The sequence below is a fragment of the Candida metapsilosis genome (genome assembly GCF_017655625.1).
Source record: "Candida metapsilosis strain BP57 chromosome Unknown scaffold2, whole genome shotgun sequence".
NCBI classification, from domain to species: Eukaryota; Fungi; Ascomycota; class Pichiomycetes; order Serinales; family Debaryomycetaceae; genus Lodderomyces; species Lodderomyces metapsilosis.
In genome coordinates, this window is record NW_027138160.1 from 561,850 (window position 1) to 586,629 (window position 24,780).

A 24,780-nucleotide genomic window follows, 5' to 3' on the forward strand; every position below is an offset into this window, starting at 1 on the left:
TCTCTGCAAAAGTACTCCCTATTCTAATAGTCATCACCACGAGTGACAACTTCTTTCTTATGAGGATGCAACAATATAGTATGCTCAAATTGAGCAGTATAACTACCTAGTTTATCCGCAATTGGCGGATACGCCTCAACTATACCTGCTCTTACCAACTGGTTCAATGCTAGCAAATACTTGTCTTCACCAGTGCGTTCCAAGTACCTCCTACACCAAGGTAAGGTTCCAAAGTTTTCTTGTATTGAGTTTAACAAAGACTTGCATCGTTCTGAAGGAACTCTTATTCCATCGATATCTTGATTCAATGCATAATGGGAACATTCACCTTCAGGTAAGACATATCCATTACCAGTTGATCCGAATGTTTCAACTGCAAAAGTTTCACCTTCTTCCATTTTGGTATTGTCACCGTTGGCTATGATTGGGACATTTTTACCATAATGGATGACATAGTCACCAATATTGTGTCCATTAAGGTTACGAATACACTTGACGGGATACACTTTACCATTCTCCTCCATTTCATAACTCTCCATGACTTCTTGAATAGCAGCTCCAATATCATTCATTCTAACATCAATACCGGCTTCCTTGACACCGGTATTGGTAGCTTCTCTAACAGCTTGCATTAAAGGGTCATATTTACCATCCTCATTGAATGTCATTGTGAATGCAGAGTCACAGATACGACCATTGACATGAACACCAATATCGACCTTCATTATATCATCTTGTTTCAACACAACTTTGTCTCCAGTATTGGGGGTATAGTGAGCAGCAACATGATTTAGGGATAATCCAGTTGGGAAGCCAATTCCGGCTTTTTTAGTATGATCAACATTAGCATAAGCTCTTACGGAATTTTCAATCAAATCAGCAATTTCCGTCATTGACATACCGGGTCTAATTGAAGATTTGGCTTTGGCTCGAACACGACGATGGATTTCGGCACCTTTTCTGAAATCTTCCCATTTGTTGTTTTGTTGCCTGTCCAAATACCTCAATTCTTCAGATGTTGTACGATGTTTATTGGAATCTAAGGGATATTCCATCCATTCACCTTCAGGGAAGATACCATCAGGGTATGATTGGTCAATGGCAACCAATTTCTTTTTTTTTTTGCCACTCTTTTTCTTTTTCTTCTTCTTGTCGGAAGAGGAGGTTGTGGAGGTGCCGTTTTCTGCTCCTTCATCGTCCTCATTATCATCCTCTCTGGCTTCTGAACTTTTAGATTTCAAGCCATCGGCTGTTTTAGTGGCATCTTGATCGTTCAAGCTTAGGTCTTTGGTTTTGTTCTCTAAACCATTTACCACTGTAGATGGTCCCGCTGACATGTTTTGTGGTTGCTCAATGAATAAAAGTTCAAAAGGATAAAAATAGACCGAACGGAATTAAAACTAAAAGAGAAGGTTTTTCCAACTAACAGAGAAAACCCTTTAAATTGACAAACAGACACGACCCATCAATAATGGTTGCAAACTATGAAAGTTTAAAACCTAGACTACTGAGACAGTTGTCGTAACTAAGATGCAAATTGATTGCAAAGTTATATTACTTTCGTCATCTCTAAAATAAAAATACTATATATCCTTTCCTGTAGAGTCTGGCGCATGTCCTTGATACAAAACCTTGTTGAAGTTCATAATCTTCCCATCAAGTCGCTTACTCAATGGCGTTTGTCCCATAGAGGAGTTAGCACCAGCACCAGCACCAGTACCGCTCGCACTTCCATTCATCAAGTTATTAAAATCGGGCGTCTTTAGTATATTTTTATTGTTCATTGCATTACCTGGAGAAGGAGTAAAGAAATTCACATAGTCATTCATGTTGAATCCGCTGGGCGTTAAAGTTAACCCTGATGATGGTAGATTAGAAGATAGATTATTGAAGAAAGGAGTCAATCTATTCAGTGGAGTTCTGGTGTGTTGATGGTGTTGGGAAGTCACACGTTTTGGTGTTACAGGTGGCTGAGGAACAGCAAATGTTGATGCACTCAGTTGTGGGGGTTGCTGCAGCTGCAGCTGTTGTTGTGCTGATGGATGGGTTTGGGTTTGCTGCTGTAAGGTACTGCTAGTATCGCTTGCATCTTTCGAATTTGAATGAGAAGGAGGCAAATTAATGGAAACCTTTGGCTTGTATGTTTTAGCAGGACTAGGTGAAGTTGCAAGATATATGAGAAGATCAGCTCCTTCTGTATCCGGAGCGGGAGTTTTAGCAACATCAAATTCCGCTTCATTATCTCTCTGTTTTGAAGTTATACTATCTCTCCTTGAACTCTGCCTCGTTGGAGTTGTACTCATATCCAATGACGGTTTTAAGCCATGTTTTTGTTGTTGTTGTTGTTCACCATTTCCACTTGCATTTCCATTACCAGATGGAGTAAGCTCAGCGAGAACCATTTTGCTTGGAGATAAGTCTGTTCTTCTCCGTTTTGTTGGGGAGTCATTTAACTCATCATTATCTCCATTTGCTATATTCTTCAAGGGGGAAGATGATAAAAACGTTGCTGCTGCAGTCTTGATGTGGGTGGGTGATTTCCCATTGGGTGAATAAATGTTTGGTGATGATGATAAAAACGAGTCGTTGGCGTGTGTATCTCTATTTTGGTGTGAATTGGCGTTGATATAACCTCTCAAGGGCGATGATTTGGGCACATTTGGAGCCATTGTCTTCATATTGGTGGGAGATAAAGATTGTTTAGCAGTTATACTAGCTTTTGATAACTTCTTTTTCAATTGACGAGCAATCTTTTCCAACTCTTCCTTCTTTAATGGTGTTTTCACTTTTTGTCCACTAGCAGTGGTTGTACTTGTTGTAGCTGTTGACATATTGTTAGATGTAGTAGGAGATGAAAATGATGATGACGTTGATGGTGATGAAGTTGAGTTGCCAGTTTGTAGATTGTCTCTTTGATGCATGAAATGTAGCAGAATGTACAGCTGATAATGCGGTTGTACTGTTAATAATAACTCCTTTTCTAGTCTGGTTAGAAAGATGGTGCTGACTTGCGGGTAATTGTATTTGTCACGGTCAAGTCAAGAGACGTGTTGTTGCGTGCCGTTATGAATAAAAATAAAACCAACTGTAATGAATAGCAAATTAAGAAGCAGTTCCTTTACTTCTTTGAAAATGCAGTCTTTTTTAACTGATTTGAGTCTTCTTTATCTCTGGATAGCTGAGTAATTCTGGTTAATTAAAAAGACACGTTGAATGATGAAGAAGAAGGTGGAAGTCAAAAAAATTAATTAATTAAGCGTCTAAATTTTTTTTTTTTTATTGATGAAAAAGATTCTTTTTAAGGATGGATGACAAAGATAAACCTATTCAATTCATATACTCTTTTTTCCGTTAAATAGCAAATAGTATGGATTGTGTTAAGTGACCTAGTGTAAAGAAAACTTATAATATGAATAGTGGAATAGGAATATGTTTTGTGGAAAAGGAAAGGAAAACGAAAGGAGTTTGCTAATTAATTTAATACACGCGTTAATTTATCCCAATTAGGAAATCATATTAACACATACTATAAAATCAACAAAGCAATCTTCGCTTCACTCCACTATCAGCAACTACCACAACACAAACAGCACAGTCAGTATCTTAATACTTTCGGTTTCTCCCATTGGCATTAAGTGGACAAGAAACTACAGACAGCCTTGGATAAACTAAGCTCTACCACCTTACTACTTAGCTTATCGCGCTCTCAACAAAGGCTAGGAATTAGTTCCCAAACTCAGTCCCTGAGAATAAACTCGACCTTGGTTTGTAGGTTACTTAATATTAATGCTCTTGATGTAACAGTTTTTGTTGTGCAAGTTTTTCATTGCATTTGATTGCAAAATTTTGGAGAATTTTATTCAAAACTAAAGACATTAAACTCACAACACTATATACTCTATTTTCAAGTTAGGTAGATCTCACTACTTGCAAGAAATACAACGGAGGAGCTCGATATTTTCATATACATATTTCTAACCCTACTTTTGTTTTAGTCGATAATAAAGACTATATAATACATACAAACTTTATGACTGCAACAAAGAAACAGTAGCGCTCGAGTCACTGCTCGGTATGAAACTAGTGTCCTCGTGACCTCCAGAACTTGAACTTGAATTAGTCCATCTAGTGAAGGAACTTGCCACAATGGGAGGCACAAAAGTTGTCGATGTAGTAAAGGAGGATCCCCTTTGGGAAACAATACCAGAAGTCTGATCCAACTGATCCATTTGAATGCTCCAAGAAGGTGTTTTCGAAGGCAAGTACCTAAATGACTGCCAAGAAGAATTTCCGAAGGAATGGTTTGACAACTCAAGAGATAAACGAGTTTCCATTGGTGATCCACCGGACTATAAATTGAATCGATTCAAAATCAAAAGTCGTCAATCATTGTCAATATGGCGACAAAAAGACTGGGTCATGGGTGATGATCCTCGTGGTTGGTTTCAGTGGTACTGTCGATACTGGCTAGGTAGACGAAGTGAATGTGATGAGTTTCAAAAGAAACGATGGAGGGCATTTAAACGACACAAGGGCCAAATTGAAAAGAACTGTGCCAAGGAAGATTATAGTTGTCGTCCAAAACAACGTCAAGCCTTGTTGCAATGGGCCTATGATCCGTTTATTTAAGTCTACATTGGTTTGTAAAGCAGTTTTAATCTAATCAAATAGTAATGTATAGGTAAAGTTTATAAAATATAACCGAAATAAGTCAAAACTAAAAGAATGTAAGATTCAAAACCAAAGCTCTAAATGAATACTTCAAACTTGAAAAAATACAATTCACAATCATTTACCATTCCAAACTGTGCAATACACAAACACTTTTGCACAGTAAGAATTTAGTAAAAACCGAAAAAAAGTTGTGGCCGCAAAATCAAAACTCAGCATCAAAAACATCCACCATTACATTTAAAAAGCTGCCCACTAGTAAATCAATAAGAATCAATAAAAGATAATAAACAAAAAGTCAATAAAAAGCACTGAAGTAATCAAAATCAAAATCAAAAACCAATCAAGTACTAAAGTGTAAGGGTAGTCAGCTACTGATTTCAGCACTATTCAATCACTAGAGGATGAAAGTCATAGCAAGAATCATAGCCACACCGGCGATCTTCGACCTCTTGACAACAGATCCAGATCCCTCGTATGTGGTAATGGTAGGAGCAGGTGCAGACATAGATTGAGATCCACTGGATCCAGTTGCAGTAGGTCCTCCTTGATTGGCGCTTCCTTGATTGGATCCTGTTCCATTAGATCCTACTTGGTTAGATCCTCCTTGGTTAGATCCTCCTTGGTTGGCTCCACCTTGATTAGATTCTGTTCCAGTAGATCCTCCTTGACTAGATCCAGTTCCATTAGATCCTCCTTGGTTAGATCCTGTACCGTTAGATCCTCCTTGATTGGCTCCTCCTTGGTTAGATCCTCCTTGGTTAGATCCTCCTTGGTTAGATCCTCCTTGGTTAGATCCTCCTTGGTTAGATCCACCTTGATTAGATTCTGTTCCAGTAGATCCTCCTTGACTAGATCCGGTTCCATTAGATCCTCCTTGGTTAGATCCTGTACCGTTAGATCCTCCTTGATTGGCTCCTCCTTGGTTAGATCCTCCTTGGTTAGATCCTCCTTGGTTAGATCCTCCTTGGTTGGCTCCACCTTGATTAGATCCTCCTTGGTTAGATCCTCCTTGGTTAGATCCTCCTTGACTAGATCCAGTTCCAGTAGATCCTCCTGCATTGGATCCTGTTCCAGTAGGTCCTCCTTCATTTGATCCTGTTCCATGAGTTGGGGTAGATCCATCATTAGATCCAGTGGCAGTGGCAATATGCGTCTTAGATTCCGAAGCCTCACCTCCAGAAACAGTACTTCCCACATTCCCTCCGTTAGATCCGGCACCCGTAGAGGAACCACCTTGTGACGATGTTGAAACAGTTGTAGTTACACCAGTAGAGATCGATGCGCTGTTCAGAATGAAACTGCTCTCCGCGTGACTTTCAGAACTTGAACTTGAATTAGTCCATCTAGTAAAGGAACTTGTAACAATTGGAGGCACAAAAGTTGTCAATGGGGTCAATGAAGATCCACTTTGTGAAACGATACCAGAGTCTGTTTCAACTGATCCATCTGAGTTAGTTGTAGTCCAGGTGGTAGTGTATTCACCTGTAGTAACAGGTGGGAAGGTGGTGATCGTAGTCAATGAAGATCCACTTTGTGAAACGATACCAGAGTCTGTTTCAACTGATCCATCTGAGTTAGTTGTAGTCCAGGTGGTAGTGTATTCACCTGTAGTAACAGGTGGGAAGGTGGTGATAGTACTCAATGACGATCCACTTTGTGAAACGATACCAGAGTCTGTTTCAACTGATCCATCTGAGTTAGTTGTAGTCCAGGTGGTAGTGGATTCACCTGTAGTAACAGGTGGGAAGGTGGTGATAGTACTCAATGACGATCCACTTTGTGAAACGATACCAGAGTCTGTTTCAACTGATCCATCTGAGTTAGTGGTAGTCCAGCTAGTTGTAAATTCGGAGCTAGTACTTGAAAAACAATCCGGATCATCTCTTTTACAGATAGTTGGGCCAGATGATGTAAATGTCGTGATGGTGGTAAAGGATGATCCAGATTCAGAAACAATACCAGAGTCTGTCTCAACTGATCCATCACTGTTAGTGGTGGTCCAAGTGGTAGTGAACTCAGTTTGGATTGGTGGTGGGAAAGTGGTGATGGTGGTGAATGAGGAACCAGATTCAGAAACAATACCAGAGTCTGTCTCAACTGATCCATCACTGTTAGTGGTGGTCCAAGTGGAAGTGAACTCAGTTTGAACTGGTGGTGGGAATGTAGTCAAAGTGGTGAATGACGATCCAGATTCAGAAACAATACCAGAATCGGTCTCAACAGATCCATCACTGTTAGTGGTGGTCCAAGTGGAAGTGAACTCAGTTTGAACTGGTGGTGGGAATGTAGTCAAAGTGGTGAATGACGATCCAGATTCAGAAACAATACCAGAGTCAGTCTCAACAGATCCATCTGACTTAGTAGTAGTCCAAGTGGAAGTAAACTCAGTTTGAACTGGTGGTGGGAAAGTGGTGATGGTAGTGAATGATGATCCAGATTCGGAAACAATGCCAGAGTCGGTCTCAACAGATCCATCACTTAGTCGTAGTCCAAGTGGATGTGAACTCAGTTTGAACCGGTGGTGGGAAAGTGGTGATGGTAGTGAATGATGATCCAGATTCGGAAACAATGCCAGAATCGGTCTCAACAGATCCATCACTGTTAGTGGTGGTCCAAGTGGTAGTAAACTCAGTTTGAACTGGTGGTGGGAATGTAGTCAAAGTGGTGAATGACGATCCAGATTCAGAAACAATGCCAGAGTCAGTCTCAACAGATCCATCTGACTTAGTCGTAGTCCAAGTGGAAGTAAACTCAGTTTGAACTGGTGGTGGGAAAGTGGTGATGGTGGTGAATGAGGAACCAGATTCAGAAACAATGCCAGAGTCGGTCTCAACGATCCATCTGACTTAGTGGTAGTCCAAGTGGAAGTAAACTCAGTTTGAACTGGTGGTGGGAAAGTGGTGATGGTAGTGAATGATGATCCAGATTCGGAAACAATACCAGAGTCGGTTTCAACTGATCCATCTGACTTAGTGGTGGTCCAAGTGGAAGTGAACTCAGTTTGAACTGGTGGTGGGAATGTAGTCAAAGTGGTGAATGACGATCCAGATTCAGAAACAATGCCAGAGTCAGTCTCAACAGATCCATCTGACTTAGTCGTAGTCCAAGTGGAAGTAAACTCAGTTTGAACTGGTGGTGGGAAAGTGGTGATGGTGGTGAATGAGGAACCAGATTCAGAAACAATACCAGAGTCAGTCTCAACAGATCCATCTGACTTAGTCGTAGTCCAAGTGGAAGTAAACTCAGTTTGAACTGGTGGTGGGAAAGTGGTGATGGTAGTGAATGACGATCCAGATTCGGAAACAATACCAGAGTCAGTCTCAACAGATCCATCTGACTTAGTCGTAGTCCAAGTGGAAGTAAACTCAGTTTGAACTGGTGGTGGGAAAGTGGTGATGGTAGTGAATGATGATCCAGATTCGGAAACAATGCCAGAGTCGGTCTCAACTGATCCATCTGACTTAGTCGTAGTCCAAGTGGATGTGAACTCAGTTTGAACCGGTGGTGGGAAAGTGGTGATGGTAGTGAATGATGATCCAGATTCGGAAACAATGCCAGAATCGGTCTCAACAGATCCATCACTGTTAGTGGTGGTCCAAGTGGTAGTAAACTCAGTTTGAACTGGTGGTGGGAAATGAAGTCGCTGGTGAATGACGATCCAGATTCAGAAACAATGCCAGAGTCAGTCTCAACAGATCCATCTGACTTAGTCGTAGTCCAAGTGGAAGTAAACTCAGTTTGAACTGGTGGTGGGAAAGTGGTGATGGTGGTGAATGAGGAACCAGATTCAGAAACAATGCCAGAGTCGGTCTCAACTGATCCGTCACTGTTGGTGGTGGTCCAAGTGGAAGTAAACTCAGTTTGAACTGGTGGTGGGAAAGTGGTGATGGTAGTGAATGATGATCCAGATTCGGAAACAATACCAGAGTCGGTTTCAACAGATCCATCACTGTTAGTGGTGGTCCAAGTGGTAGTAACTCAGTTTGAACTGGTGGTGGGAATGTAGTCAAAGTGGTGAATGACGATCCAGATTCAGAAACAATGCCAGAGTCAGTCTCAACAGATCCATCTGACTTAGTAGTAGTCCAAGTGGAAGTAAACTCAGTTTGAACTGGTGGTGGGAAAGTGGTGATGGTAGTGAATGATGATCCAGATTCGGAAACAATACCAGAGTCGGTTTCAACTGATCCATCTGACTTAGTGGTGGTCCAAGTGGAAGTGAACTCAGTTTGAACTGGTGGTGGGAATGTAGTCAAAGTGGTGAATGACGATCCAGATTCAGAAACAATGCCAGAGTCAGTCTCAACAGATCCATCTGACTTAGTCGTAGTCCAAGTGGAAGTAAACTCAGTTTGAACTGGTGGTGGGAAAGTGGTGATGGTGGTGAATGAGGAACCAGATTCAGAAACAATACCAGAGTCAGTCTCAACAGATCCATCTGACTTAGTCGTAGTCCAAGTGGAAGTAAACTCAGTTTGAACTGGTGGTGGGAAAGTGGTGATGGTAGTGAATGACGATCCAGATTCGGAAACAATACCAGAGTCAGTCTCAACAGATCCATCTGACTTAGTCGTAGTCCAAGTGGAAGTAAACTCAGTTTGAACTGGTGGTGGGAAAGTGGTGATGGTAGTGAATGATGATCCAGATTCGGAAACAATGCCAGAGTCGGTCTCAACTGATCCATCTGACTTAGTCGTAGTCCAAGTGGATGTGAACTCAGTTTGAACCGGTGGTGGGAAAGTGGTGATGGTAGTGAATGATGATCCAGATTCGGAAACAATGCCAGAATCGGTCTCAACAGATCCATCACTGTTGTGGTGGTCCAAGTGGTGGTAAACTCAGTTTGAACTGGTGGTGGGAATGTAGTCAAAGTGGTGAATGACGATCCAGATTCAGAAACAATACCAGAGTCGGTTTCAACTGATCCATCTGACTTAGTAGTCCAAGGAAGTAAACTCAGTTTGAACTGGTGGTGGGAAAGTGGTGATGGTAGTGAATGATGATCCAGATTCGGAAACAATGCCAGAGTCGGTCTCAACTGATCCGTCACTGTTGGTGGTGGTCCAAGTGGTAGTAAACTCAGTTTGAACTGGTGGTGGGAAAGTGGTGATGGTGGTGAATGAGGAACCAGATTCAGAAACAATACCAGAGTCGGTTTCAACTGATCCATCTGACTTAGTCGTAGTCCAAGTGGATGTGAACTCAGTTTGAACCGGTGGTGGGAAAGTGGTGATGGTAGTGAATGATGATCCAGATTCGGAAACAATACCAGAGTCGGTTTCAACTGATCCATCACTGTGGGTCCAAGTGGAAGTGAACTCAGTTTGAACTGGTGGTGGGAATAGTCAAAGTGGTGAATGACGATCCAGATTCAGAAACAATACCAGAGTCAGTCTCAACAGATCCATCTGACTAGTCGTAGTCAAGTGGATGTGAACTCAGTTTGAACCGGTGGTGGGAAAGTGGTGATGGTAGTGAATGATGATCCAGATTCAGAAACAATGCCAGAATCGGTCTCAACAGATCCATCACTGTGTGGTGGTCCAAGTGGTAGTAAACTCAGTTTGAACTGGTGGTGGGAATGTAGTCAAAGTGGTGAATGACGATCCAGATTCAGAAACAATGCCAGAGTCAGTCTCAACAGATCCATCTGACTTAGTCGTAGTCCAAGTGGAAGTAAACTCAGTTTGAACTGGTGGTGGGAAAGTGGTGATGGTGGTGAATGAGGAACCAGATTCAGAAACAATACCAGAGTCGGTTTCAACTGATCCATCTGACTTAAGTAGTAGTCCAAGTGGAAGTAAACTCAGTTTGAACTGGTGGTGGGAAAGTGGTGATGGTAGTGAATGATGATCCAGATTCGGAAACAATACCAGAGTCGGTTTCAACTGATCCATCTGACTTAGTAGTAGTCCAAGTGGAAGTAAACTCAGTTTGAACTGGTGGTGGGAAAGTGGTGATGGTAGTGAATGATGATCAGATTCGGAAACAATGCCAGAGTCGGTCTCAACTGATCCGTCACTGTTGGTGGTGGTCCAAGTGGTAGTGAACTCAGTTTGAACTGGTGGTGGGAAAGTAGTGATCGTAGTAAACGAGGAGCCAGATTCAGAAACAATACCAGAGTCGGTTTCAACTGATCCATCTGACTTAGTCAAGTCAAGTGGATGTGAACTCAGTTTGAACTGGGTGGGAAAGTGGTGATGGTAGTGAATGATGATCCAGATTCAGGAAACAATACCAGAGTCGGTTTCAACTGATCCATCTGACTTAGTGGTGGTCCAAGTGGAAGTGAACTCAGTTTGAACTGGTGGTGGGAATGTAGTCAAAGTGGTGAATGACGTCAGATTCAGAAACAATGCCAGAGTCAGGGTCTCAACAGATCCATCTGACTTAGTCGTGTCCAAGTGGAGTAAACTCGGTTTGACTGGTGGTGGGAAATTGGTGATGGTGATGAGGAACCAGTCAGAAACAATACCAGAGCCAGTCTCAGATCCAGTCGTAGTCCAAGTGGAAGAAAGTTTGAACTGGTGGTGGGAAAGTGGTGATGGTAGTGAATGACGTCCAGATTCGAAACAATACCAGAGTCAGTCTCACAGATCCATCTGACTTGAGTCGTAGTCCAAGTGGAGTAAACTCAGTTTGAACTGGTGGTGGGAAAGTGGTGATGGTAGTGAATGATGATCCAGATTCGGAACAATGCCAGAGTCAGTCTCCAACGATCCATCTGACTTAGTCGTAGTCCGTGGAGTGAACTCAGTTTGAACCGGTGGTCGGAAAAGTGGTGGTAGTGAATGATGATTCCAGATTCGGAAACAATGCCAGAATCGGTCTCAACAGATCCATCACTGTTAGTGGTGGTCCAAGTGGTAGTAAACTCAGTTTGAACTGGTGGTGGGAAAGTGGTGATGGTAGTGAATGATGATCCAGATTCGGAAACAATACCAGAGTCGGTCTCAACTGATCCATCGGACTTAGTAGTGGTCCAAGTAGTAGTGTATTCAGTTTGAACTGGTGGTGGGAATGTAGTCAAAGTGGTGAATGACAGTCAGATTCAGAAACAATGCCAGAGTCAGTCTCAACAGATCCATCTGACTTAGTCAAGTCCGGGAAGTAAACTCAGTTTGAACTGGTGGTGGGAAAGTGGTGATGGTGGTGAATGGTGGTGAATCAGAGGAACCATTCAGAAACAATACCAGAGCCGTCTCAACAGATCCATCTGATTTAGTCGTAGTCAGTGAGTAAACTCCAGTTTTGAACTGGTGGTGGAAAGGGTGATGGTAGTGAATGATGATCCAGATTCGGAAACAACACCAGAGTCGGTTTCAACTGATCCATCTGACTAGTAGTAGTCCAAGTGAATAAACTCAGTTTGAACTGGTGGTGGGAAAGTGGTGATGGTAGTCAATGACGATCCAGATTCGGAAACAATACCAGAGTCGGTCTCAACTGATCCGTCACTGTTGGTAGTAGTCCAAGTAGTAGTGTATTCAGTTTGAACTGGTGGTGGGAAAGTAGTGATCGTAGTAAACGAGGCCAGATTCAGAAACAATACCAGAGTCGGTTTCAACTGATCCATCACTGTTAGTGGTGGTCCAAGTGGATGTGAACTCAGTTTGAACCGGTGGTGGGAAAGTGGTGATGGTAGTGAATGATGATCCAGATTCGGAAACAATGCCAGTCGGTCTCAACAGATCCATCACTGTTAGTGTGGTCCAAGTGGTAGTAAGCAGTTTGAACTGGTGGTGGGAATGTAGTGGTGAATGACTCAGATCAGAAACAATGCCAGAATCGGTCTCAACAGATCCATCACTGTTGTGGTGGTGTAGTAAACTCAGTTTGAACTGGTGGTGGAATGTAGTCAAAGTGGTGAATGACGATCAGATTCAGAAACAATGCCAGAGTCAGTCTCAACAGATCCATCTGACTTAGTCGTAGTCAAGTGGAAGTAAACTCAGTTTGAACTGGTGGTGGGAAGGTAGTGATGGTAGTGAAGGAAGAGCCAGATTCAGAAACAATACCAGAGTCGGTTTCAACTGATCCATCTGACAGTAGTAGTCAAGTGGAAGTAAACTCAGTTTGAACTGGTGGTGGGAAAGTGGTGATGGTAGTGAATGATGATCCAGATTCGGAAACAATCCCAGAGTCGGTCTCAACTGATCCGTCACTGTTGGTGGTGGTCCAAGTGGAAGTAAACTCAGTTTGAACTGGTGGTGGGAAAGTGGTGATGGTAGTGAATGATGATCCAGATTCGGAAACAATGCAGAGTCGGTCTCAACTGATCCATCTGACTTAGTAGTAGGTCCAGTAGTAAACTCAGTTTGAACTGGTGGTGGGAATGTAGTCAAAGTGGTGAATGACGATCAGATTCAGAAACAATACCAGAGTCGGTTTCAACAGATCCATCTGACTTAGTCGTAGTCAAGTGGATGTGAACTCAGTTTGAACCGGTGGTGGGAAAGTGGTGATGGTATGATGATCCAGATTCGGAAACAATGCCAGAATCGGTCTCAACAGATCCATCACTGTGTTAGTGGTGGTCCAAGTGGTAGTAAACTCAGTTTGAACTGGTGGTGGGAATGTAGTCAAAGTGGTGAATGACAGTCAGATTCAGAAACAATGCCAGAATCGGTCTCAACAGATCCATCACTGTTAGTGGTGGTCCAAGTGGTAGTAAACTCAGTTTGAACTGGTGGTGGGAATGTAGTCAAAGTGGTGAATGACGATCCAGATTCAGAAACAATGCCAGAGTCCGTCTCAACAGATCCATCTGACTTAGTCGTAGTCCAAGTGGAAGTAAACTCAGTTTGAACTGGTGGTGGGAAAGTGATGGTGGTGAATGAGGAACCAGATTCAGAAACAATGCCAGAGTCGGTCTCAACTGATCCATCTGACTTAGTAGTAGTCCAAGTGGAAGTAAACTCAGTTTGAACTGGTGGTGGGAAAAGGTGATGGTAGTGAATGATGATCAGATTCGGAAACAATACCAGAGTCGGTTTCAACTGATCCATCTGACTTAGTGGTGGTCCAAGTGGAAGTGAACTCAGTTTGAACTGGTGGTGGGAATGTAGTCAAAGTGGTGAATGACGATCCAGATTCAGAAACAATGCCAGAGTCAGTCTCAACAGATCCATCTGACTTAGTCGTAGTCCAAGTGGAAGTAAACTCAGTTTGAACTGGTGGTGGGAAAGTGGTGATGGTAGTGAATGATGATCCAGATTCGGAAACAATACCAGAGTCGGTTTCAACTGATCCGTCACTGTGGTGGTGGTCCAAGTGGTAGTGAACTCAGTTTGAACTGGTGGTGTGGTGATGGTGGTGAATGACGATCCAGATTCGGAAACAATACCAGAGTCGGTCTCAACTGATCCATCTGACTTAGTAGTAGTCCAAGTGGAAGTAAACTCAGTTTGAACTGGTGGTGGGAAAGTAGTGATGGTAGTAAACGAGGAGCCAGATTCAGAAACAATACCAGAGTCGGTTTCAACAGATCCATCTGACTTAGTCGTAGTCCAAGTGGATGTGAACTCAGTTTGAACCGGTGGTGGGAAAGTGGTGATGGTAGTGAATGATGATCCAGATTCGAAACAATGCCAGAATCGGTCTCAACAGATCCATCACTGTGTTAGTGGTGGTCCAAGTGGTAGTAAACTCAGTTTGAACTGGTGGTGGGAATGTAGTCAAAGTGGTGAATGACGATCCAGATTCAGAAACAATACCAGAGTCAGTCTCAACAGATCCATCTGACTTAGTAGTAGTCCAAGTGGAAGTAAACTCAGTTTGAACTGGTGGTGGGAAAGTGGTGATGGTAGTGAATGACGATCCAGATTCGGAAACAATACCAGAGTCAGTCTCAACAGATCCATCTGACTTAGTCGTAGTCCAAGTGGAAGTAAACTCAGTTTGAACTGGTGGTGGGAAAGTGGTGATGGTAGTGAATGATGATCCAGATTCGGAAACAATGCCAGAGTCGGTCTCAACTGATCCATCTGACTTAGTCGTAGTCCAAGTGGATGTGAACTCAGTTTGAACCGGTGGTGGGAAAGTGGTGATGGTAGTGAATGATGATCCAGATTCGGAAACAATGCCAGAATCGGTCTCAACAGATCCATCACTGTTAGTGGTGGTCCAAGTGGTAGTAAACTCAGTTTGAACTGGTGGTGGGAATGTAGTCAAAGTGGTGAATGACGATCCAGATTCAGAAACAATGCCAGAGTCAGTCTCAACAGATCCATCTGACTTAGTCGTAGTCCAAGTGGATGTGAACTCAGTTTGAACTGGTGGTGGGAAAGTGGTGATGGTAGTGAATGATGATCCAGATTCGGAAACAATGCCAGAGTCGGTCTCAACTGATCCGTCACTGTTGGTGGTGGTCCAAGTGGAAGTAAACTCAGTTTGAACTGGTGGTGGGAAAGTGGTGATGGTAGTGAATGATGATCCAGATTCGGAAACAATACCAGAGTCGGTTTCAACAGATCCATCACTGTTAGTGGTGGTCCAAGTGGTAGTAAACTCAGTTTGAACTGGTGGTGGGAATGTAGTCAAAGTGGTGAATGACGATCCAGATTCAGAAACAATGCCAGAGTCAGTCTCAACAGATCCATCTGACTTAGTCGTAGTCCAAGTGGAAGTAAACTCAGTTTGAACTGGTGGTGGGAAAGTGGTGATGGTAGTGAATGATGATCCAGATTCGGAAACAATACCAGAGTCGGTTTCAACTGATCCATCTGACTTAGTGGTGGTCCAAGTGGAAGTGAACTCAGTTTGAACTGGTGGTGGGAATGTAGTCAAAGTGGTGAATGACGATCCAGATTCAGAAACAATGCCAGAGTCAGTCTCAACAGATCCATCTGACTTAGTCGTAGTCCAAGTGGAAGTAAACTCAGTTTGAACTGGTGGTGGGAAAGTGGTGATGGTAGTGAATGAAGATCCAGATTCAGAAACAATACCAGAGTCAGTCTCAACTGATCCATCGGACTTAGTCGTAGTCCAAGTAGTAGTATACTCAGTTTGAACTGGTGGTGGGAAAGTGGTGATGTAGTGAAAGATCCAGATTTACCAGAGTGTCTCAACTGATCCATCATCCGTCCAGAATGATCCACGAAACAATACCAGAGTCGGTTTCAACTGATCCATCTGACTTAGTCGTAGTCCAAGTGGATGTGAACTCAGTTTGAACCGGTGGTGGGAAAGTGGTGATGGTAGTGAATGATGATCCAGATTCGGAAACAATACCAGAGTCGGTCTCAACAGATCCATCACTGTTAGTGGTGGTCCAAGTGGTAGTAAACTCAGTTTGAACTGGTGGTGGGAAAGTAGTGATGGTAGTGAACGATGATCCAGATTCAGAAACAATACCAGAGTCGGTTTCAACTGATCCATCTGACTTAGTAGTAGTCCAAGTGGAAGTAAACTCAGTTTGAACTGGTGGTGGGAAAGTGGTGATGGTAGTGAATGATGATCCAGATTCGGAAACAATACCAGAGTCGGTTTCAACTGATCCATCACTGTTGGTGGTGGTCCATGTAGTAGTGTATTCAGTTTGAACTGGTGGTGGGAAAGTGGTGATGGTAGTCAATGACGATCCAGATTCGGAAACAATACCAGAGTCGGTTTCAACTGATCCATCTGACTTAGTCGTAGTCCAAGTGGATGTGAACTCAGTTTGAACTGGTGGTGGGAAAGTGGTGATGGTAGTGAATGATGATCCAGATTCGGAAACAATACCAGAGTCGGTTTCAACTGATCCATCACTGTTAGTGGTGGTCCAAGTGGAAGTGAACTCAGTTTGAACTGGTGGTGGGAATGTAGTCAAAGTGGTGAATGACGATCCAGATTCAGAAACAATACCAGAGTCGGTTTCAACTGATCCATCTGACTTAGTAGTAGTCCAAGTGGAAGTAAACTCAGTTTGAACTGGTGGTGGGAAAGTGGTGATGGTAGTGAATGATGATCCAGATTCAGAAACAATGCCAGAATCGGTCTCAACAGATCCATCACTGTTAGTGGTGGTCCAAGTGGTAGTAAACTCAGTTTGAACTGGTGGTGGGAATGTAGTCAAAGTGGTCAATGATGATCCAGATTCGGAAACAATACCAGAGTCAGTCTCAACAGATCCATCTGACTTAGTCGTAGTCCAAGTGGAAGTAAACTCAGTTTGAACTGGTGGTGGGAAAGTGGTGATGGTGGTGAATGAGGAACCAGATTCAGAAACAATACCAGAGTCGGTTTCAACTGATCCATCTGACTTAGTAGTAGTCCAAGTGGAAGTAAACTCAGTTTGAACTGGTGGTGGGAAAGTGGTGATGGTAGTGAATGATGATCCAGATTCGGAAACAATGCCAGAATCGGTCTCAACAGATCCATCACTGTTAGTGGTGGTCCAAGTGGTAGTAAACTCAGTTTGAACTGGTGGTGGGAAAGTGGTGATGGTAGTGAATGATGATCCAGATTCGGAAACAATGCCAGAGTCGGTCTCAACTGATCCGTCACTGTTGGTGGTGGTCCAAGTGGTAGTGAACTCAGTTTGAACTGGTGGTGGGAAAGTAGTGATCGTAGTAAACGAGGAGCCAGATTCAGAAACAATACCAGAGTCGGTTTCAACTGATCCATCACTGTTGGTGGTAGTCCAAGTGTGATCAGTTTGAACTCAGTTTGAACCGGTGGTGGGAAAGTGGTGATGGTAGTGAATGATGATCCAGATTCGGAAACAATGCCAGAGTCGGTCTCAACTGATCCATCTGACTTAGTAGTAGTCCAAGTGGAAGTAAACTCAGTTTGAACTGGTGGTGGGAAAGTGGTGATGGTGGTGAATGAGGAACCAGATTCAGAAACAATACCAGAGTCAGTCTCAACAGATCCATCTGACTTAGTCGTAGTCCAAGTGGAAGTAAACTCAGTTTGAACTGGTGGTGGGAAAGTGGTGATGGTAGTGAATGACGATCCAGATTCGGAAACAATACCAGAGTCAGTCTCAACAGATCCATCTGACTTAGTCGTAGTCCAAGTGGAAGTAAACTCAGTTTGAACTGGTGGTGGGAAAGTGGTGATGGTAGTGAATGATGATCCAGATTCGGAAACAATGCCAGAGTCGGTCTCAACTGATCCATCTGACTTAGTCGTAGTCCAAGTGGATGTGAACTCAGTTTGAACCGGTGGTGGGAAAGTGGTGATGGTAGTGAATGATGATCCAGATTCGGAAACAATGCCAGAATCGGTCTCAACAGATCCATCACTGTTAGTGGTGGTCCAAGTGGTAGTAAACTCAGTTTGAACTGGTGGTGGGAAAGTGGTGATGGTAGTGAATGATGATCCAGATTCGGAAACAATACCAGAGTCGGTTTCAACTGATCCATCTGACTTAGTGGTGGTCCAAGTGGAAGTGAACTCAGTTTGAACTGGTGGTGGGAATGTAGTCAAAGTGGTGAATGACGATCCAGATTCAGAAACAATGCCAGAGTCAGTCTCAACAGATCCATCTGACTTAGTCGTAGTCCAAGTGGAAGTAAACTCAGTTTGAACTGGTGGTGGGAAAGTGGTGATGGTGGTGAATGAGGAACCAGATTCAGAAACAATACCAGAGTCAGTCTCAACAGATCCATCTGATTTAGTCGTAGTCCAAGTGGAAGTAAACTCAGTTTGAACTGGTGGTGGGAAAGTGGTGATGGTAGTGAATGACGATCCAGATTCGGAAACAATACCAGAGTCAGTCTCAACAGATCCATCTGACTTAGTCGTAGTCCAAGTGGAAGTAAACTCAGTTTGAACTGGTGGTGGGAAAGTGGTGATGGTAGTGAATGATGATCCAGATTCGGAAACAATACCAGAGTCGGTTTCAACTGATCCATCTGACTTAGTAGTAGTCCAAGTGGAAGTAAACTCAGTTTGAACTGGTGGTGGGAAAGTGGTGATGGTAGTGAATGATGATCCAGATTCGGAAACAATGCCAGAGTCGGTCTCAACTGATCCGTCACTGTTGGTGGTGGTCCAAGTGGTAGTGAACTCAGTTTGAACTGGTGGTGGGAAAGTAGTGATCGTAGTAAACGAGGAGCCAGATTCAGAAACAATACCAGAGTCGGTTTCAACTGATCCATCACTGTTAGTGGTGGTCCAAGTGGATGTGAACTCAGTTTGAACCGGTGGTGGGAAAGTGGTGATGGTAGTGAATGATGATCCAGATTCGGAAACAATGCCAGAATCGGTCTCAACAGATCCATCACTGTTAGTGGTGGTCCAAGTGGTAGTAAACTCAGTTTGAACTGGTGGTGGGAATGTAGTCAAAGTGGTGAATGACGATCCAGATTCAGAAACAATGCCAGAATCGGTCTCAACAGATCCATCACTGTTAGTGGTGGTCCAAGTGGTAGTAAACTCAGTTTGAACTGGTGGTGGGAATGTAGTCAAAGTGGTGAATGACGATCCAGATTCAGAAACAATGCCAGAGTCAGTCTCAACAGATCCATCTGACTTAGTCGTAGTCCAAGTGGAAGTAAACTCAGTTTGAACTGGTGGTGGGAAAGTGGTGATGGTGGTGAATGAGGAACCAGATTCAGAAACAATACCAGAGTCGGTTTCAACTGATCCATCTGACTTAGTAGTAGTCCAAGTGGAAGTAAACTCAGTTTGAACTGGTGGTGGGAAAGTGGTGATGGTAGTGAATGATGATCCAGATTCGGAAACAATGCCAGAGTCGGTCTCAACTGATCCGTCACTGTTGGTGGTGGTCCAAGTGGAAGTAAACTCAGTTTGAACTGGTGGTGGGAAAGTGGTGATGGTAGTGAATGATGATCCAGATTCGGAAACAATGCCAGAGTCGGTCTCAACAGATCCATCACTGTTAGTGGTGGTCCAAGTGGTAGTAAACTCAGTTTGAACTGGTGGTGGGAATGTAGTCAAAGTGGTGAATGACGATCCAGATTCAGAAACAATACCAGAGTCGGTTTCAACAGATCCATCTGACTTAGTCGTAGTCCAAGTGGATGTGAACTCAGTTTGAACCGGTGGTGGGAAAGTGGTGATGGTAGTGAATGATGATCCAGATTCGGAAACAATGCCAGAATCGGTCTCAACAGATCCATCACTGTTAGTGGTGGTCCAAGTGGTAGTAAACTCAGTTTGAACTGGTGGTGGGAATGTAGTCAAAGTGGTGAATGACGATCCAGATTCAGAAACAATGCCAGAATCGGTCTCAACAGATCCATCACTGTTAGTGGTGGTCCAAGTGGTAGTAAACTCAGTTTGAACTGGTGGTGGGAATGTAGTCAAAGTGGTGAATGACGATCCAGATTCAGAAACAATGCCAGAGTCAGTCTCAACAGATCCATCTGACTTAGTCGTAGTCCAAGTGGAAGTAAACTCAGTTTGAACTGGTGGTGGGAAAGTGGTGATGGTGGTGAATGAGGAACCAGATTCAGAAACAATGCCAGAGTCGGTCTCAACTGATCCATCTGACTTAGTAGTAGTCCAAGTGGAAGTAAACTCAGTTTGAACTGGTGGTGGGAAAGTGGTGATGGTAGTGAATGATGATCCAGATTCGGAAACAATACCAGAGTCGGTTTCAACTGATCCATCTGACTTAGTGGTGGTCCAAGTGGAAGTGAACTCAGTTTGAACTGGTGGTGGGAATGTAGTCAAAGTGGTGAATGACGATCCAGATTCAGAAACAATGCCAGAGTCAGTCTCAACAGATCCATCTGACTTAGTCGTAGTCCAAGTGGTAGTAAACTCAGTTTGAACCGGTGGTGGGAAAGTGGTGATGGTGGTAAAGGATGATCCAGATTCGGAAACAATGCCAGAGTCGGTCTCAACTGATCCGTCACTGTTGGTGGTGGTCCAAGTGGTAGTGAACTCAGTTTGAACTGGTGGTGGGAAAGTGGTGATGGTGGTGAATGACGATCCAGATTCGGAAACAATACCAGAGTCGGTCTCAACTGATCCATCTGACTTAGTCGTAGTCCAAGTGGAAGTAAACTCAGTTTGAACTGGTGGTGGGAAAGTGGTGATGGTGGTGAATGAGGAACCAGATTCAGAAACAATACCAGAGTCAGTCTCAACAGATCCATCTGACTTAGTCGTAGTCCAAGTGGATGTGAACTCAGTTTGAACCGGTGGTGGGAAAGTGGTGATGGTAGTGAATGATGATCCAGATTCGGAAACAATGCCAGAATCGGTCTCAACAGATCCATCACTGTTAGTGGTGGTCCAAGTGGAAGTGAACTCAGTTTGAACTGGTGGTGGGAATGTAGTCAAAGTGGTGAATGACGATCCAGATTCAGAAACAATACCAGAGTCGGTTTCAACTGATCCATCTGACTTAGTCGTAGTCCAAGTGGAAGTAAACTCAGTTTGAACTGGTGGTGGGAAAGTGGTGATGGTGGTGAATGAGGAACCAGATTCAGAAACAATACCAGAGTCGGTTTCAACTGATCCATCTGACTTAGTAGTAGTCCAAGTGGAAGTAAACTCAGTTTGAACTGGTGGTGGGAAAGTGGTGATGGTAGTGAATGATGATCCAGATTCGGAAACAATGCCAGAATCGGTCTCAACAGATCCATCACTGTTAGTGGTGGTCCAAGTGGTAGTAAACTCAGTTTGAACTGGTGGTGGGAAAGTGGTGATGGTAGTGAATGATGATCCAGATTCGGAAACAATGCCAGAGTCGGTCTCAACTGATCCGTCACTGTTGGTGGTGGTCCAAGTGGTAGTGAACTCAGTTTGAACTGGTGGTGGGAAAGTAGTGATCGTAGTAAACGAGGAGCCAGATTCAGAAACAATACCAGAGTCGGTTTCAACAGATCCATCACTGTTGGTAGTGGTCCAAGTGGTAGTGTACTCAGTTTGAATTGGTGGTGGGAAAGTTGTGATGGTGGTGAATGATGATCCACTCTGTGACACTATTCCTGAGTCGGTTTCTACAGATCCATCGGACTTGGTAGTTGTCCAGGTGGTGGTGTGCTCCACAGGATCATACTCAATGAGGGTAGCAGTTTCACCTGGTGTGGCAGTTATTGTAGTGTATGAAGTTGAATCCCCATCGTATGTTGTAGTTATAGTTGTTGTAGGAATTGGAACCTCCACAACGATTGTTTCGGTGCTTCCAGGAGTCGTGTCAAATGGTAAAGTTGTAATTAAAGTCGTGGACCCATAATATGTTGATGTGATTACCTTGATTTCATTTCCATTCGACCCAGCTTCTGAATTATTGTAGGTACCCCATGTGTAACCAAGGTCAGCCCTTTTCTCGCTCTCGTACCTACATTGGTACTGGTTCGTATAATAGACGTCATTGCTAGCTCCTTGTTGGAGCTCAACCAAAATGTCAATGAATGGTCGGTAATCTTGTGGAACATTCGAGTAAGTTACGGTTAATCCCCTAGAGTTACATGTTGTCGTGAAGGAAAATTTATCTGCACTTTCTGGGAAATACCAAGCATTCAATTGATTTGTTAAAGCAGCATGCATTGTTGAACAATCGTGCCAACCTGCGTTTGACTTGATACCTAATTTTCCACTAACTATACCGTACTGGCACTGGGGACCAAGTAGATAAAACTGTTGTTTGTTCAAAGAAGGAACAGTTCGAGTAGCAGCAACTTGAACGGCAGGGTCTTGTTTAGTAGCATCATTCCAATAGGAGCCACTGTCAAAATCGACTTGAGTACTTAACTTCTTATCACCATCGTTAAATGTCACTGTGTTCTCTCCACCAGTAAAACATTTCGAGTCCTGTAAATCAACTGCATTTCCTGATCCACCAACATTGAATGTGATGGGGAACGTGACTTTTCCACTTGCGGTTGAACCGTCAGTAACAGCATCAGCTGCGGTACATTGCAATTGTGAATATGGAACAACCAAATCACCAGGAGCATACTTACAGGTAGCAAACACGGTATTTCCAACTTTCAAGTCAACACTTGGATTGGATGTTGTAAATTTAAAGACGCAAGGCATGTTCAACGTAAATGTATCACCAGCCTTAACCTTGGAACCTTCAATCTTCCATGATAATGTGGCATTCCAAGAAGGGGCATAAGGAACTTTGAGGGTGTAAGCAGCAGCAGGAGCAAAAACTAAATTATCAAAGCTTTGAAAAATGTTTGACACTTGCGCAGCATTGGTGAGTGCAACAATCATAAATGTTGCAAGCCATGCAACGTTGGTAAATAACCCTGTCATTGCTTTGAAGATAATATACAGTAGAGGGTTTGAGGCAAACTTAGTTCATCAGAGGAAACCAGATTCTATTTAAGTCAATTTTTAATAGTTATGACCCTTCCAACAATGGTTGTTGTTGAATGAAGATTTTGTTGGTTAAAAGTTCTAGAATTGGAGAGATGCGTTTGAGGCTGCAAAAGTGCTTTTTCTGATGGAAAATAAACGAAAACGAACAATGAAATTTAACAATGAATTCCCGCCAAGAACAATGTCTAAACTACCCTTTAACAGCTTCTTTCAAATTACAAAACGCGGTGTAGATCATGTCTTCATTGCTTGTTTATAATTAGCGAAGCGTTGATTGTTTACTTGACACTAGAACCACCCTTGTTTATTGTTTCATTTTCATCTTCCAGAGGCCTGTCAGTAATCAGTTTGGCGAAAGTTGTAGTACCCATGCTTGAGTTCATACTTGCTAATTTCAGAAAATAGAGAAATTTGCTTCAACCTATAGTACTTTCTCTTTTGTGGTGATCCAAGTTTGTGAAACTTATTTTCTGCCATTGCATTACGGGCGGAGTTAAAACTAATCATGAAGAATACTAGTGAATACGTTTAAATACAAAAATAGCAACCGGCACTTCTTGCCAAAATTGAAAATCAAGGTCTGCAAGTGGCTGCCTTTGGTGACTAATGGGAATGGTCTTCTACTGCTCAAGTGAACAAACGTTTGCTTGAAAATTAGGGTAGAAAATATGAAAATAGCCAGGAGCATCTTCGAGTTTTGGAAGACATTTTGCTTGTACAGACCGATTCTTTCCGTACTCGTAGTACCATGGCAAAATCTGACTAGTAATTAATGCAAGGGTTAGCAAAACTGACACTAGAATAAATATCTTGTTACTGTATTTAAGAGTAAAGTATTGGGAAGTGAACTTTACGAAAACGCTTTGTGTAGCAGGTAACTTTGACAAAGCATTTCCTAATGCTACAATTCAAAGCCTCTTCCAAACAAGACGGGTACAAATACATAGCCCTTGTGTAACTAAAATAATTCCCGCTACTCTATTATATTCTTTTCTGTTGCCATTTCTATCTACCAATATGAAAATAGAACAAGCGCCTCGTTTAAGGTTTAACAATAGACGTATTAGGTAATTTTATTCAAAGTTGTTTCTTGAAAGGTACACAAAGTCAATCACCTTTTCTTCACGTCCAAGTAAACTAAAATCAACTCTATTGGTCTGGTACTCTTCACTACATTTGTTTTCTCACTAGCACTATTACTACGATACTCATTGATACCCTTTGCTTGTTTTACAGAAAAAAACATTCCATTAGTAGATATTTTGTTTTAGAAATGGTTATTGAAATACTATTGGAAGGAAAGATTGGTGGTTAAGTTGCTTCATAATATAATCTGCAGCTGCATGAGCGATGGATGTGTGTGTGCAAATTAGTTTCGCTCCGGCGATTTCGAGATTACGAAAGTGAGGCGTGATGCATAACGTGTAGTTTAATGATACGTCACTCTAAGAATTCTCTGTGTGTCCCAGTCATTATTGCATGACATTGTGTAACCATTTGAGAACAAAAGAACATATGCATAGGTTATGCATTCGGCCGCCCAAGAATATAATATAACAGAGCTTGGGAGAAAACATTCTGCACATGAAATTCCTTAAACAATAGTGACGTTCAAATACGATTGAATAAGCCTAGTAGATAAATATAGACAGTGGAATACAGCTCAATGAAGTGATATTTAAAGGAAATGCAGTGCATGCAAGGGTAAATCATAGAAGCCTCTAATCTGACATTGCATCCCCCCCTGATACTAAGATATTTTGTCATCTGTAGATGAAAATCAAGTAAAGGAGCAAAGTATTTTAATATTTTTTTCTACGACTGATCACGACTTTACGAAACAACAATAACATTGTTTCTTGTTTT

The 24,780-nt window shown here is 42.7% G+C and overlaps 6 protein-coding genes across 6 annotated transcripts; 1 reads left to right on the plus strand and 5 right to left on the minus strand. All coding sequences in view use genetic code 12, as the record gives it.

The window, feature by feature from the left end:
- Window positions 1-23: 23 nt before the first annotated feature.
- Window positions 24-1,337, minus strand: I9W82_001761 (methionine aminopeptidase; the record flags this gene model as incomplete). The annotated part of the gene is made up of 1 exon (XM_067690542.1): window positions 24-1,337. The coding sequence occupies one exon, from the start codon at window positions 1,335-1,337 to the stop codon at window positions 24-26; it is 1,314 nt and encodes a 437-aa protein (XP_067548997.1).
- Window positions 1,338-1,583: 246 nt separating this feature from the next.
- On the minus strand, window positions 1,584-2,921 carry I9W82_001762 (uncharacterized protein; the record flags this gene model as incomplete). The annotated part of the gene is made up of 1 exon (XM_067690543.1): window positions 1,584-2,921. The coding sequence occupies one exon, from the start codon at window positions 2,919-2,921 to the stop codon at window positions 1,584-1,586; it is 1,338 nt and encodes a 445-aa protein (XP_067548998.1).
- A 1,312-nt stretch (window positions 2,922-4,233) lies between these two features.
- On the plus strand, window positions 4,234-4,629 carry I9W82_001763 (uncharacterized protein; the record flags this gene model as incomplete). The annotated part of the gene is made up of 1 exon (XM_067690544.1): window positions 4,234-4,629. The coding sequence occupies one exon, from the start codon at window positions 4,234-4,236 to the stop codon at window positions 4,627-4,629; it is 396 nt and encodes a 131-aa protein (XP_067548999.1).
- Window positions 4,630-5,068: 439 nt separating this feature from the next.
- On the minus strand, window positions 5,069-7,270 carry I9W82_001764 (uncharacterized protein; the record flags this gene model as incomplete). Its single annotated transcript, XM_067690545.1, has 1 exon — window positions 5,069-7,270. The coding sequence occupies one exon, from the start codon at window positions 7,268-7,270 to the stop codon at window positions 5,069-5,071; it is 2,202 nt and encodes a 733-aa protein (XP_067549000.1).
- Window positions 7,271-7,330: 60 nt separating this feature from the next.
- I9W82_001765 (uncharacterized protein) lies at window positions 7,331-12,371 on the minus strand (the record flags this gene model as incomplete). Its single annotated transcript, XM_067690546.1, has 7 exons — window positions 7,331-8,317; window positions 8,457-9,483; window positions 9,631-9,969; window positions 10,207-10,820; window positions 10,908-11,063; window positions 11,489-11,644; window positions 12,204-12,371. The coding sequence occupies 7 exons, from the start codon at window positions 12,369-12,371 to the stop codon at window positions 7,331-7,333; spliced, it is 3,447 nt and encodes a 1,148-aa protein (XP_067549001.1).
- A 358-nt stretch (window positions 12,372-12,729) lies between these two features.
- I9W82_001766 (uncharacterized protein) lies at window positions 12,730-22,848 on the minus strand (the record flags this gene model as incomplete). Its single annotated transcript, XM_067690547.1, has 7 exons — window positions 12,730-12,944; window positions 13,274-13,561; window positions 13,659-13,809; window positions 13,905-14,171; window positions 14,293-15,648; window positions 15,779-17,191; window positions 17,260-22,848. The coding sequence occupies 7 exons, from the start codon at window positions 22,846-22,848 to the stop codon at window positions 12,730-12,732; spliced, it is 9,279 nt and encodes a 3,092-aa protein (XP_067549002.1).
- Between the last annotated feature and the right edge of the window lie 1,932 nt (window positions 22,849-24,780).